This window comes from Tenrec ecaudatus, chromosome 1 (assembly GCF_050624435.1).
Source record: "Tenrec ecaudatus isolate mTenEca1 chromosome 1, mTenEca1.hap1, whole genome shotgun sequence".
In the NCBI taxonomy this organism is placed as follows: domain Eukaryota; kingdom Metazoa; phylum Chordata; class Mammalia; order Afrosoricida; family Tenrecidae; genus Tenrec; species Tenrec ecaudatus.
The window spans coordinates 191,866,083-191,879,259 of NC_134530.1; the positions used below are offsets into that span (position 1 = coordinate 191,866,083).

General features: G+C 38.6%; 1 protein-coding gene across 4 annotated transcripts in view; it reads left to right on the top strand.

Annotated features, from left to right (window-relative positions):
- The window catches only part of RASAL2 (RAS protein activator like 2), a 389,310-nt gene that overhangs the window by 330,412 nt on the left and 45,721 nt on the right, over nucleotides 1-13,177 (top strand). For all 4 annotated transcript variants that reach the window (XM_075527831.1, XM_075527837.1, XM_075527842.1 and 1 more), the window contains exons 6-7: nucleotides 10,645-10,798; nucleotides 12,550-12,648. In XM_075527831.1, the coding sequence (XP_075383946.1) occupies nucleotides 10,645-10,798; nucleotides 12,550-12,648 (253 nt within the window). The remainder of the gene's footprint in view (nucleotides 1-10,644; nucleotides 10,799-12,549; nucleotides 12,649-13,177) is intronic.

Genomic DNA, 13,177 nt, shown 5'->3' on the forward strand with positions numbered 1-13,177 from the left:
CTATACCATTTTATGTTCTACAGCAAGGCTGTATCTCTCATCTAAGACATTTTTGCCAACTCTAAGTTTCCAAAGATTTTCTCCTAGAAGTTTTATGATTTTAGCTTTCATATGTAGGTCTGTGATTCATTTTAAGGAGCCCTGGTGACACCGTGGTTAAGGCATTTGTATGCTAACTGAAAGATTGAGAGTTTGAATTCACCAGCCACTCCACAGGAGAATGATGAAGCAATCTTTCATCAAGATTATGGCCTTAGAAACCTTATGAGACAGTTCTACTTTGCTTTGTAGGGTCTCAGTGAGGTAGAATTGACTTGGAGACCATGGATTAGATTTTTGTTTGTTTGTTAGTAGTCATTTCAAGTTATTGATCAAAACTCTGCTTGCTCCAGCTAACCCAGTTATGGGCAGACAATCTACCTTTGGGGAGATGGTATGGGAAATCATTTTTCTCTTTACACTTCTTCAGGTTTTAGGGACCCTACAGCCTGTAAGCAATGAGAGAAAGAAAACCAGGAGATGGGAAAGGCATTTATGGTGATCTTTTTAACCTATAGCTGACTATTAAAAATGTCGAGGACTTCATTGTACTTGAATCCACAATCAGTGCCATGGTATCAACAGTCAGGAAATCAATGATATATTGCATTGGGAAAATCTGCTACAAAAGACCTCTCTAAGCTGTTAAAATGAAAAGAAAAAAAAGTCACTTAAAAAATTACTAAGGATATATATAGGTGTGTGTGTGTGTGTGTGTGTGCAGAGTGGAGACCCGAGGCCCAAGTGTCGACCACTGGAGATCCCCTCATAGAGGGGTTTAGGAGAGGAGATGGGTCAGTCAGGGTGCGATGTAGTACCGATGAAGAACACAGCTTTCCCCCAGATCCTGGATGCTTCCTCCCTCCAACTACCATGATCCAAATTCTACCTTGCAGGACTGGATAGGGCAGAGGTTGTACACTGGTGCATATGGGAGCTGGAGGCACAGGGAATCCAGGGTGGACGATACCTTCAGGACCAGGGGTGTGAGGGGCGATGCTGGGAGACTAGAGGGTGAGTGTGTTGGAAAGGGGGAACTGATTATAAGGATCCACATGTGACCTCCTCCCTGGGAGATGGACGGCAGAGAAGGGGGGGAAGGGAGACTCTGGATAGGGCAAGATATGACAAAATAACAATCTATAAATTATCAAGGGCTCGTGAGGGAGGGGGGAGCGGGGAGGGATGGGAAAAAAATTTTTTAAAATATAAAGGACCTGATGCAAAAGGCTTTAAGTGGAGAGCAAATGCTTTGAAAATGATTAGGGCAAAGAATATACGGATGTGCTTTATACAATTGATGTATGTATATGTATGGATTGTGATAAGAGTTGTATGAGCCCCTAATAAAATGTAAAAATATTTTTTAAAAAGATGACTAAGGTGCACCTGACCCAAGTCATGATATATGAAAATTAGACAACAAATAAAGAAGACTGAAGAAGATATTGTATTGGTGAAGAATATTAGCAATACCATAGACTGCCAGAAGAATGAACAAATCTGTGTTGGAAGAAGAACAGTCAGAGGGATAGCTTCCCAGAAACCAGGATAGTGAAACTTGTCTCATGTACTGTGACCATGGGTTTCAGGAGAGCTCAATCCCTGGAGAACAACAACATCAAGCTTGGTAAAGAAGGCAGTAAACAAAAGGGGCAAATGCCCACAATGAGATAGATTGGCCCAGTGACTGCAACAACGGGCTCAAAATGGCAGTAATTGTTAGTAAATGCAAGTCCAGGCAGCATTTCATTCTGTTATCTATTAGGTCTTTATGAGCTGTAATTGACTCAGTAGTACCTAACTATAATACTCTCTCATCATGTGCTTTGGAGAATTCTTCAGAGTCCCTAAAGAGCTGGTACATATGGTTTCATGGATTTGGTCAAATGAATCTCTGCTTTGGGGCTCACTTTTATAACTCCTCTCCTATTTCTTAGGCAGTAAGTCTTGCTGCTCTGGTTCCTTCACCCTGAAGTTCTTTGGCAAATCGGAAACTCCTCATAATCTTGTCCCTGATAACCTCTAGGAGTGCTGGCTGATTGTGATAGGTAGGTTTATTGTGCCAACCTGGCCAATAAACACGTGGGATTAATAAAGTTGCAGTTTATTTGAAGGGCAAAGAGATAAATGGCTCAGCAAGCCTCGCCTTTCTGTCTCTTGCTCTCTGATGATCCGACCAGTGTGCAGCTGCCTTAGCTAGTTCTCTGCCTCAACTTGCAAGCTACACTACCTGTGGGACACCCAACCTATGGACTGTGTCGCTATAGTTTGAGGCTCCTTCGAGACCTGCTTCGCCACACTGCTGGTGTATACATCACTTGAGCTGGGGATTTTCGGACTCATCTGGGAGACTGTTGGTGACTTGCCCTGCTGTTTGCTCCCTGTGGCCAGACTGCCTGTATTGCTCTACAGAAGACTCAGCTGTCTGCTTCCTTGACTTGCACTCAGCAGCCCTCGTGAGTTGAAGGACTGCCAATATGTTAACTGTCTCATGGAAGTGAGTTGAACTGAGCACTCTGTACTGCTTTGTGGAATAATTTAGCTGTTTATAAACTGAACCATACTGAAGAGAATGGGTACACACTAAAAGATATATAACTAATGTCACTGAATAATATGTGTACAAATTGTCAAATGGAAATTAATTTACAGTGTAAACATTCTCAAAAAGCAATGAAATATTAGAAAACATAAAAGGAACATAACCCATTTATATATAATAAATACTTTTAGCCTATAGTCTTTAGCATGACATATAAAGTGCCACATGGCCTAATCCTTCCATACCTCTCAGCATATCCCCTACTATTCCTAACAAAAGTCTGCCTTTGATAATACTATAAAATGTTTTTCTGATTTTAAACTTGCTATTTCCTGGATTCTAAATGTCAGTCCATATTTATACACCCTGTCCTTTGTCAAGCTACTTCTAATTCATACTCATGCAAAATACTCAGAAACATCAGAAATCATATGTGTCCTGCCTTTGTTTTGTTCTTTGTTCTACCCAAAAATCATCAAAGTGCCTACCCATATATTTACCTACACCAATTGTATGTTGCTTGTTATTGGACTAATTACTGTCTATTTTCATGCTTCTGCTTACTGCACGCTCCTCAAGGGTAGAATCTGTTGTACCTATCCCCTGGCACAGTGAGCCATTAAAAAATGCAGTAAGTGTTTGTTGGCTTGAAGTAAAAAGGAAGAGTCAACTAACATTTAGAATAAAAAGCAGAGAATCAGTTTCAACATGATATACTTAAATATAATGACAACTTCTCAGAAATAATTGGTTTCCAGGCCATTAATTAATCTATATAGTGTAGCTTACCAATTAGGGTTTCTCTTACTAATGTTTACTTCCAATGGCAAATTAAAATTTCCTTAATTTGGGAACTAAAATCCAATGGAAATTTTCAGTTTGTGGTAGTTACATAATCTGGTGTCAACTTGTAGATGGGGTGTAGTCTAGCCTGCCACTCAGGTCACTGCTTGATCCCTTCATTTGGCAGCGCCATGGTGACACATACACTCCCTACAAGACATTCCTGTTGAGAAGGCACATGGATCTACTCTAGAGCCCTGGTGCTGAAGGACCCACGTGGAGACTCCTACCAGTGCTTAGATGCTGCCACTGCTACTAGATACACAAGACTTTCCACCCACTGGCCTGTGATCTTTCTTCATGTGGCATCATTGCATATGTTGCATGAGTCTGAAGAGGAATTTATAGATTGGTATCAGACATAGGACTAACATCAGACTTAAGGAATTGATCTGAATCAGGTTGGATGTTTTCTCAGTATTCAATTGCTCTTGTATATAAAGCTCTTTCTTATAAACATATGAGTGCCTTTGGATTTGTTTCTCTAGTTAATCCAGACTGACACCTAGTTGTATTATGATAGGTCTCTAATTCTGAATGTTTCATCTTAATAAAAAAGTAATTATGTCCACATAAATTTATATTCTTCCATCAGAGACTATATTTTTAAAGTTATGTTCTCAACCAGATAAATAGTTTCTTAAAATAAACTAATCTTTGTCATATCTCCATGAAAATAATGGTCCCTCACATTTTTTAACAGTGCAGTTCATAGAAGGAATGTGAAATTGTATATTATTGTATTTGATTCTCACAATAACACTGATGAAGTTTAGAAAGAGAAATCATTATCCACAGTTCCCAAATGAGAACACTGAAGTTCAGAAAGAAGAAACTATTTTGCTCCATGCCATGTAACCACTAGGGAGTGGTTTTAGTTCACCTGGGTGGATAGCTTTTTTGGATGCAAATTGAAGGTTTTCTCCACTATGCTCTTTATTGCATGTTTTTTAAAGAATCTGCTGAGAAGATAAAGACAAAACTAAAAAGTTGCACACACAGATACAGCTCTTGCTAAGATCGAATATTATACCTTGATATGTAATTAGTCGATTTATAATCATAAAAACAAAAAACTCACTTCCATGAGGTCAATTCTGAGCCACAGCATCCATGTAGAACTACCCTTGAGACAGGAACCTTTTATGAGAGTAGGAAGTCTTATCTTTCTCCAGGAGAACAACTGGTGCTTTCAAACTGCTCACCTTACAGTGAGCAGCCCAGTGGGTAACCCACCACGCCACCAGTCAGCTTTATATTTTTAAAACTTACTATATATACTGTTAATAGTAATTTATAGTCATATTTCCATTATTTGAAAAAATATAAAGCTCCCCACCCAATGGGATCGAATGATAGAACTGTATGTGAATGGATACATTGGAATGAGTTTGTCAATTTAAAAAGTCAAAAAAAAAAAAGAATTACAGACTTGGAAACCCACAGGAGCAGTTATACCCTGGTCTTATAGGATACTATGAGTTGGATTGAAATAAATATATATAAAGCTTACTCTACTCTTTCCCCAAAATAAATGAATTGCATAAATATATAAAGCACTGCTTCATGGTCTCTGCATTGTGGCCTCTGCTTGCCTCCACCACTTCAGGCAGGGTTCTCGTACATCCCCCACTAGTGGCTCTTTCTTGCTGGCTGGGGGATTTTTTTCCTGCTTCCAAGATGGTTCACTGTTACATCAAGTGGAATGGTGAAACTTACCAATCCCTGCACCTTATTTTTCTATGCTCCCACCCACACACTGTGGATCAAAGTAGCTGTGGGTATCATTTTCCACTATGATGTTAAATTTCCTCACTATGAGCTTGTTTGAGGAGGCTTCGTGACATAGTGGGATGCTAATTGCAAGATCAGCAGTTTGAAACCACCATCAGCTCCTGGGGAGAAAAGTGAGACTTTTTACTCCCATACTTTATGGGAGTAAAGTTCTGGAAACCCATCAGAGGCAGATTTACTCTGCCCTATAGGATGTGTATGAGTCGGAATTGATTTGATGGCAGTGAATTTGTTTGTTTTTTATGAGCTTGTTCAAGTGATAACTCAGGCTGGCAAATACTCTTCCTTTCCAGTAGCTACTTGGCCTAGTAAACCCATCCTGTCTAGAGGCTGAGAGCAGGGAGAAGGAAGAGCTTCAGTCGATGTTTCATAGGTTTTTTTGTGTGAGTGGTTGTGTGTATATGTTTTTAACTAATAAAAGTCATTGAGTAGTTTAAGCCAGAGGGACCAGCTTAACTCGAGCAGCTGTCAAAAGCCTTAGGGACGACATTCTTATTGTTTTTTTTCCCCCAACACACAAGCCAAACCTCTAGTATATGAGTTCTAATTTTTTTTATTTTAATAAATCATTTTATTGGGGGCTCTTACAGCTCTTAGAACAATCCATACATCAATTGTATAAGCACATTTATTTGTTCATATGTTGCCATCATCATTTCCAAAATATTTTCTTTTTACTTGAGCCCTTGGTATAGCTTCTCTTTTTCCCCCTCCCTTCCCTACCCTTCTACCCACATAAATTATTATTGTTTTCATAACTTAATTTCTTATTTTTAACCAAAGAAGAGAGCCTTTAAAATTATGGTCCAGGAAAGATACACAGGGATCTGATCCTTTAAACAGGAAATAGCCACTGGGTTTTTTTTACAGGTCACTAGTTGAAAACTCTAAAATCCGAGTAAACAGGTAAAGCTACATTTTTCCCTAAGTGAAATCCCAGATGCAGTTTTTTAACTAAACGGATTGGATCCTGTTCAGATGTGTTGATCAATTATTAGTATACTGAATTGTGGTTGCTTGCTACCTGGGGAGTGTTCAAACAAGGCGGCTGCTCTGCGTTGGGAATGCATATGGCTGTGTACTGGTCCACTCGGGCACCCAGCCTCCTGGCTGAGCTGCTGAGAGGCTGTCTCTTCAAGAATCCCGCGAAGTAGCTGGGAAGCAGAACTGCCAAGCAAAGCAGAAACTCACCTGCACTGGAGTCCAGGATGCTGTCTTTGATTTTTGTGGGGGTGATAAGCATTTTTAATTAAACATGTCCCAGATGTGGAACTCTCCCAAATCTATAAACATGTGGGAGCTTGAGCTAGCATAGCCAAGCATCATTGGAGCTGTGGGGGAAACGTGGCTCTCTAAAAAGTGAGTGTTTAAGCTGAAAAACTCCAGCTGTGTTTTACTTACCATAGCACTAAACAGGGTTCTTTGACTTCTTTTTTTCCTTCATTAGTATATCAGATGGTGTGTATGTGTTGGTACCCCATCCCCCAGCCCTTCATTTTTATCTTTAAGACTGACTTCAGATATGGGTAAGTGCTAGAGCAATATAATACTTATGTAGCGAGTAATATAAACCCTGTCATTTATCTCTTAAATAGGTCAGAAGCTGAAGGTAATCTTCATCAGGAAAGCAATTAGATTGTAACCCCTTCCTAGCACATCCTCTGAGAGTGGGTGGGGGGGTGTCTTGGAGTTTACATACAAATAAAGGTTGTTGCTAACAAAATAAAGAATATGATGGTTGTCTTAAACCAGAAGTAGAATTACATCTGAGAAGCAGTTTCTCGGTTATACCCAAAAAAATCATCCAGTGGGAACCCTGAATATTCTTACATGATGTTGGGGGCAGCGGGCAAGCAGGGTGGTCAAGGAGTTGCCAGGCTAGGTTCCCTGCTGAAGTCCATTGTCAGAACATGCTGGGGAAAGTCCTATTAACTCACAATCTTTTTCTTTAGATGAATAAATTGTTAGGCCACTTAAGGCTACTAAAACTCTCTAGTCAATAGATGTAAGGGAAAAAAATCAATTCATATGAAGGTATAGCAGGGAGCACACATTATTTAGATGGGACTTAGGTTATTAATACTAGTATATACAAAATGTGGGCAGATAATGCCCCTCCACCCCAGCCATTCCCAGGCTGCTTGATCTTCCTGTTTACTGTAATCCTGCTTCTCTGGGAATTACTTCTGCCTTCTCAGAGACACTTTCTTCCCAGTGCAGGGAAGGCTTGCTTTATTTGTTCAGTTGTAATGTTCAATGTATTAGTGACATTGGTTTTCAATCCCTATGTATAGTAACCAATACATTTGAACTTTGTGTTAATGATTGATAATGAAGTTTTGAGTTATAATACAGATGATTTGGTTAATAGTATCAGTTGTGGCTACATTTGGAAATTCGACCTGAGTATCAAAGTTTTACATGTGTGAATCTTTAATACTGCAGTTTTAAAAAGAATTACCCAGGTCGGGGTCGGTCTCTCTCTCTCTCTCTCTCTCTCTCTCTCTCTCTCTCTCTCTCTCTCTCTCTCTCTCTCTCTCTCTCTCTCTCTCTCTCTTTGTGTGTGTGTGTGTGTGTGTGTGTGTGTGATCACCAGATAATTTAAGATAAAATAATACCTAGAAACATTAAGCTCTGGTAAGCCCCACAAAGGAACCATGTGAGATAACGATGGTGGCTGCAAGGTGGGATGTTGGGAATGCCTCCTATGAAGAAGGCAGAGATCAGACATGAATCAAGCTAAGAACTGCTCAGACGTGTCCCCGGAAGACTGTTTTTTAAGAGATTCTTCTCCACTACTAGAATTACCTCCATTTTTTTTCCAACGCCCTTTGACTATGAGAAAGTTAATGGAAATGCTAAAAATGGAGAGGGTCTTCACCATCCCCTCCTTCCTATCCGAAAACGGTCATTTGCTGCCACATCTGAAGAGTGCTGCGCCTGGAGGCCTTCAAGCAGAGGCTTCTCCCTGCAGCCTCCCAGCTCTAATCTCCTTATAGATGGAGCTCCATGGCAACAGACCCAGCCTGGAGCCCAGGAACCTTGTTTGTGTCACCTGAGGGGCTAGGTGCAGCCTGAAGGAGGAGAAGGAAAATCACCTCTCCTGGAGCCTCATAACTTCCAGTTCCTCTTGCCTGTTTTGTTGTCATTGATGAGCTGCTACTGAAGACTTGGAATCGCACCTGGAAAACATGTATCCAAAGATCTTGTCAGGAGCCGAGGGCAGCAGGGAAACCATCTTCTATTTGTTCCTGTCTTCAAAACAGAGAGTTGTTTTCTGAGGTGTAGTTCAGAGAGCGACGCGCTGGACCGTGACATGTGGCATTGCTATGATTTGGGGCTGCTCTGCCAGGTGGCTGTACAATTGCTTCATGTAGGTAGACGCCTCTTTTGTTTAAAAGCAAATTAGTTTTTGATTTAGAAACTGTGTAGAGAATTTTTTTAATTACAGGAAGCTTTTTGGTACTTCTTTCTATTTAAATATGCCTTCCTCTCTCCTGTTGAAAGCCTCAAACCCAGACCAGGGGGTGCTTGTCCCCTCACCAGTTGTGCTGGGGAAAACAGACAGGAATTGCCCTTTTATATGCATATAAGAAGAAAAAAAATGACAGCATCCTGTTGCTTCATTCAGGCTTTACATAAAGCATATTTTAAAAGGTTGTATGGTAATTACATATACATTTCTTTTAGCATATAGTTATTTATAGTTAATGTGCTATATTTCTAGTATACAATTGCCATTGTTTTTCAAACAGCACAAAGAAACAAATGTGGGCTGTGTTACATTGTAATATTTATCTAAAGTACAGAACATTAGGTGAAATTTGCCTTTTTTATACTTTATCACTGGAAAATAGAAATAGTGATGATTTGGACCCTAAACTGCTGAATATCAGAATATCAATTTTTTGGCCTAAACGTTAAATGGTGGATGATTTTTGTGGAAAGAAAGATGAACAAATATCTTACAGCGTAAGCGGATTCGTACTGTATGGAGTTGGATGAAACAGTATTGGAATGGAGACTGAAGGGGGAAGAGCAGCTTTCAGTGTTAGTTTCCTATATCTCATTACTTTATAATTTAACTAAAAGCTACTCTGGCATTGAGTACTCCCGTTCCTGCTAATGTTAACATGGTTATTTCAAGGAAGTGATCAAAGCTGCTTATTTAATGTGTTTTACGAAAACAAGTGCCTTTATACAAGGCATTTCTTTGGGTCTGCTCACTAAGCGCTTCTACTTGAGATGCATGCTTCAATGCCGGGTATTTCAGTCAATAAATACTGTCATTACCGAGTAAAACGACATGGCCTTCCAGTTCTGGCTTCAATATTATGCTTTATAGGTGGTTGCGTTAATTCTTCTGAGGGGAAGGCAGTGGAGTACTAGCTCCTGTAGTGATCAGAAGTCATGACTCCCAGCGTTCTTTCTAAGACAACGAGGTCACAAAATCAGCCAGGGTATCTGAATGGGGCTGACAGAACTCTGTTCTTCTAGATGAGAGTTTGAGCATTTCTTTCGAGAGTGGGAGGTTGCTTCAAAATATTCTTTTCTGTATTCATGTTTATACAGTAAAGCATGTCTAGAGCCAGACTTCCATCTATATTGAGATGGAAATAAGGCCTTGTGAAAGACAGAGTCTTGTTTTATGCAGTTTGGCTTTGACACTGTGTGTATATGTGTGTTTATTATGCCAAATAGAGAGCAACAAAATAAGGATTCAGCCACTACTATGTATTTTGTTGACAGCAGAAGAGAAAGCTAAGCCATAGGGAGGCAGGGCTATCATGCCTTTTGACAATAACTGTGCATACATGGACAGAAATCATGTGGATGGTAACCTAGAATAGCATTATATTACTCCGTTTCAAAGATGGGAATGAGGCTTAAAGTAATCTTTATAATAAAGTTTTGAGCTCCCTTGAAATGTGTGTTTTAGAGCTTTATTTTACATGTATGTGCCAGGGGGCATGAGAGTGGGTATGTATGTGCCAGACCTTTATAAGGCAGCATTCTGTCAGAGAAGTATTTCCCACTAAAATTATCAGTAAAAAAAAATGGTAAGACTGTCAAAAGCAGTAAACTTTCAAGACCTGAAAAAATAAGACAGTCTCATTGAATTCTGGCTCTCACATGTTTCACTAGATACAAGGGGCCTTCACAAAGTTAATGGGAAAATTACATTATCTGTATCTTGTCAATTCAGTTACTATTTTTGTTATTTTATATTGGCTATTTGTTGCTCTTGGCATGTTGTATGAGGAAGACTTCAACAGGTCTATGAGGAACTTGAATTAAAAAATAATGGAAATTTTCCCTAAATAGTTGGAAGCTTTCTTATTCCTATATTGTTAGCATCCATTGCCATTACCCCCTTGCCTTTCTGGTTGGCCAAGTCTTAAATTCCTTTTTTCTATATTTAGGTCTCGAGGATTGCCTAAACTAAAAGAGTCACGTTCCCATGAGTCCTTGCTGAGCCCCTGCAGCGCAGTGGAATGTCTGGATCTTGGTAGAGGGGAGCCTGTATCTGTGAAACCACTCCACAGTAGCATTCTTGGACAAGACTTCTGCTTTGAGGTAAAGTGTAGGTAAAATAAGGGGTAGCAAAAAGGAGCTAAATAGCCAGTAGTAGATCTTGTATTCCGTAATTTTATCATTTCATTATTGTAATGTTGATGAGTTGATCATCTTAAATAACTCTTAATTGCTAAAGATTACTTACTTAAAGGGGAAAATATTAGAAATATCTTAATCTAATTATGTTGGCAATTAAAGTTGTGCATAATGGTTTGTCATTCCCTTTGTCCTGGTATGCTTTCAGAATAAATGAGTTCTAACAGTTTCAGCAATGAGATTAGCAATAATTTATTAAAGCAGTATGTTTGTTTTTTGGTACTGATAAGGCTGTTATCCACTCTATTTTGTTATTACTCTTCTGAAACCACATGCCCCTCCCTTAAGGGTTCTTTGAGATAATTACATTGGTAACTATAACAAGATTTGGAAATATTTTTCACATTTTGTAATCCCTGCAACTGGCACAGGTTCTGGCATAATGCAAATAAATGTATAATATGTTGAATCAACTAATTGCTCTTCAACAGAAAATGATGATTGCCACTTTTATAATAATTATCTCTCCCAAACTAGATACACTCTGTTGGCCATTGCAAGTTAAACCTGAAAACAACATTACTCTAATTATTAGGGTTTGAATTTGATTAATTGACCAGAACTTACTTTATTGGCCAGCGATTAATCTTATGATAGATATTATAGAGTTTGGAGATGTTTATTACTGTTTTCATAAACCAAGGGAAATAAAATGTTAACCATGTGGTAATTTTACATTTTTTTCACCTAGATGCTATTATTTCAGAACATAATCAATGTAAAACTTATCTCTGTTTTTTACTATACAAGTCTTAGAAATCTGATATTTATTTTATTTTCCTATTGCAGCACATCTCAATTCTGAGTAGCCACATTTTAGATGCTAACTAGTCGCATATGGGTAGGACAGCACATACGATGTGATCTGATTCATGAAGTGATCACTTGAAGCTGAATATGTAAAGAATTCAATATCCATAAATTTCAGCAATTTTGGCAGGTTATTTATAGGTGTTCCTTTTTTTAAAAAATTCAAGATCACATGAACTTCCCTATAATCGGAAAAGTTGCTTTAACAGGCTCTATTACTAAGTCCAGTGTTAGGTCCTAAGGATATACACAGTATGTTTGTTTCAACCTTAAAAGATGGTGATTATCTTGCTCAGGCTAAGGTAATTTAGGACTGGAAATCAACAAAATGGTTATCTAGTAGAGAAAAAAAGTTCCCAAAACAGAAATTCAATACTAGTAAGCGTTTTCTATTTCTTTTAGTACTCTTCTATATTAGCAGAGTGACAGCAGTCCCAAGAAATTTGATAATCTCTTCACTTTTATTTTATTATTATTACTATTTATCAACTCAGAATTGAGTATACACATTTGTGGGTAATTTAAGATGTGGCCTGAAAAGTTTTCAATTTTATTTCTAGACTAGATTCCTCAACTGAATTCTAAATTGCCTTTGTTCTCTTACTTGGAAGTGAGTGTGGATGCTATCTAAAAGATAAAACAAAGAACACATAGAGATGTAGATACAGATACCACAAAAGTAGCAAAGATCATAGTGATGTCATGTAGGATGATTTGGCGTCACAGCATGTCCTTCACTTTTAAATGATAGAATTAGGAGGATCGAAACACCCACCCTCTGTGCCACCCTCTGTGCCCCAGTGCCTCAGGTGTTCTCTCTCATATTTCTGATCTTTGTGTTGAAGGTTACCTACTTAAGTGGGAGTAAATGCTTCAGCTGTAACTCTGCCTCAGAGAGAGATAAGTGGATGGAAAACCTCCGCAGAACAGTTCAACCAAATAAGGTAATAATGGCTTTGAGTCTGAAAATACATACAACTCTATACCTAATACATGAGTAGGAGGTAAAATAAATAATAATGCCATAATTTTTATACAGCTTTACAGATTTTGAAAGGCATTTATATGTTACACCATTATATGCACAAAATAATCTTATTGAAGATAATATCATCACACTATCAACATAGATAGAAAGAGTATGGGAAGTTAGGTGATTTGCTCAAGTGAAAAACTAAGTCCTGCTAGAAATGGGATTTATGCATAAATTTCTTAGCTACGTATCTTCCTTTTGTTTTTTTTACTTCCAAACTCAGATCCAGTTGATACTGGGCTGACTATGTGAGACTTTATCCTTATGGGAATTTTTTTAACTCCAGTAAAATACAACTTATGGGCTTTTTAAGACTTATTATTTAGAAGTTGTTACTTTGTACTCCTGTAAAAGTTAGTTTCTGAAACCCATAGGGACAGTTCAACCTTGTGCTATAGGATCACCAGGAGCTGGAATCAACTTGAAGGCAATGAGTTTTT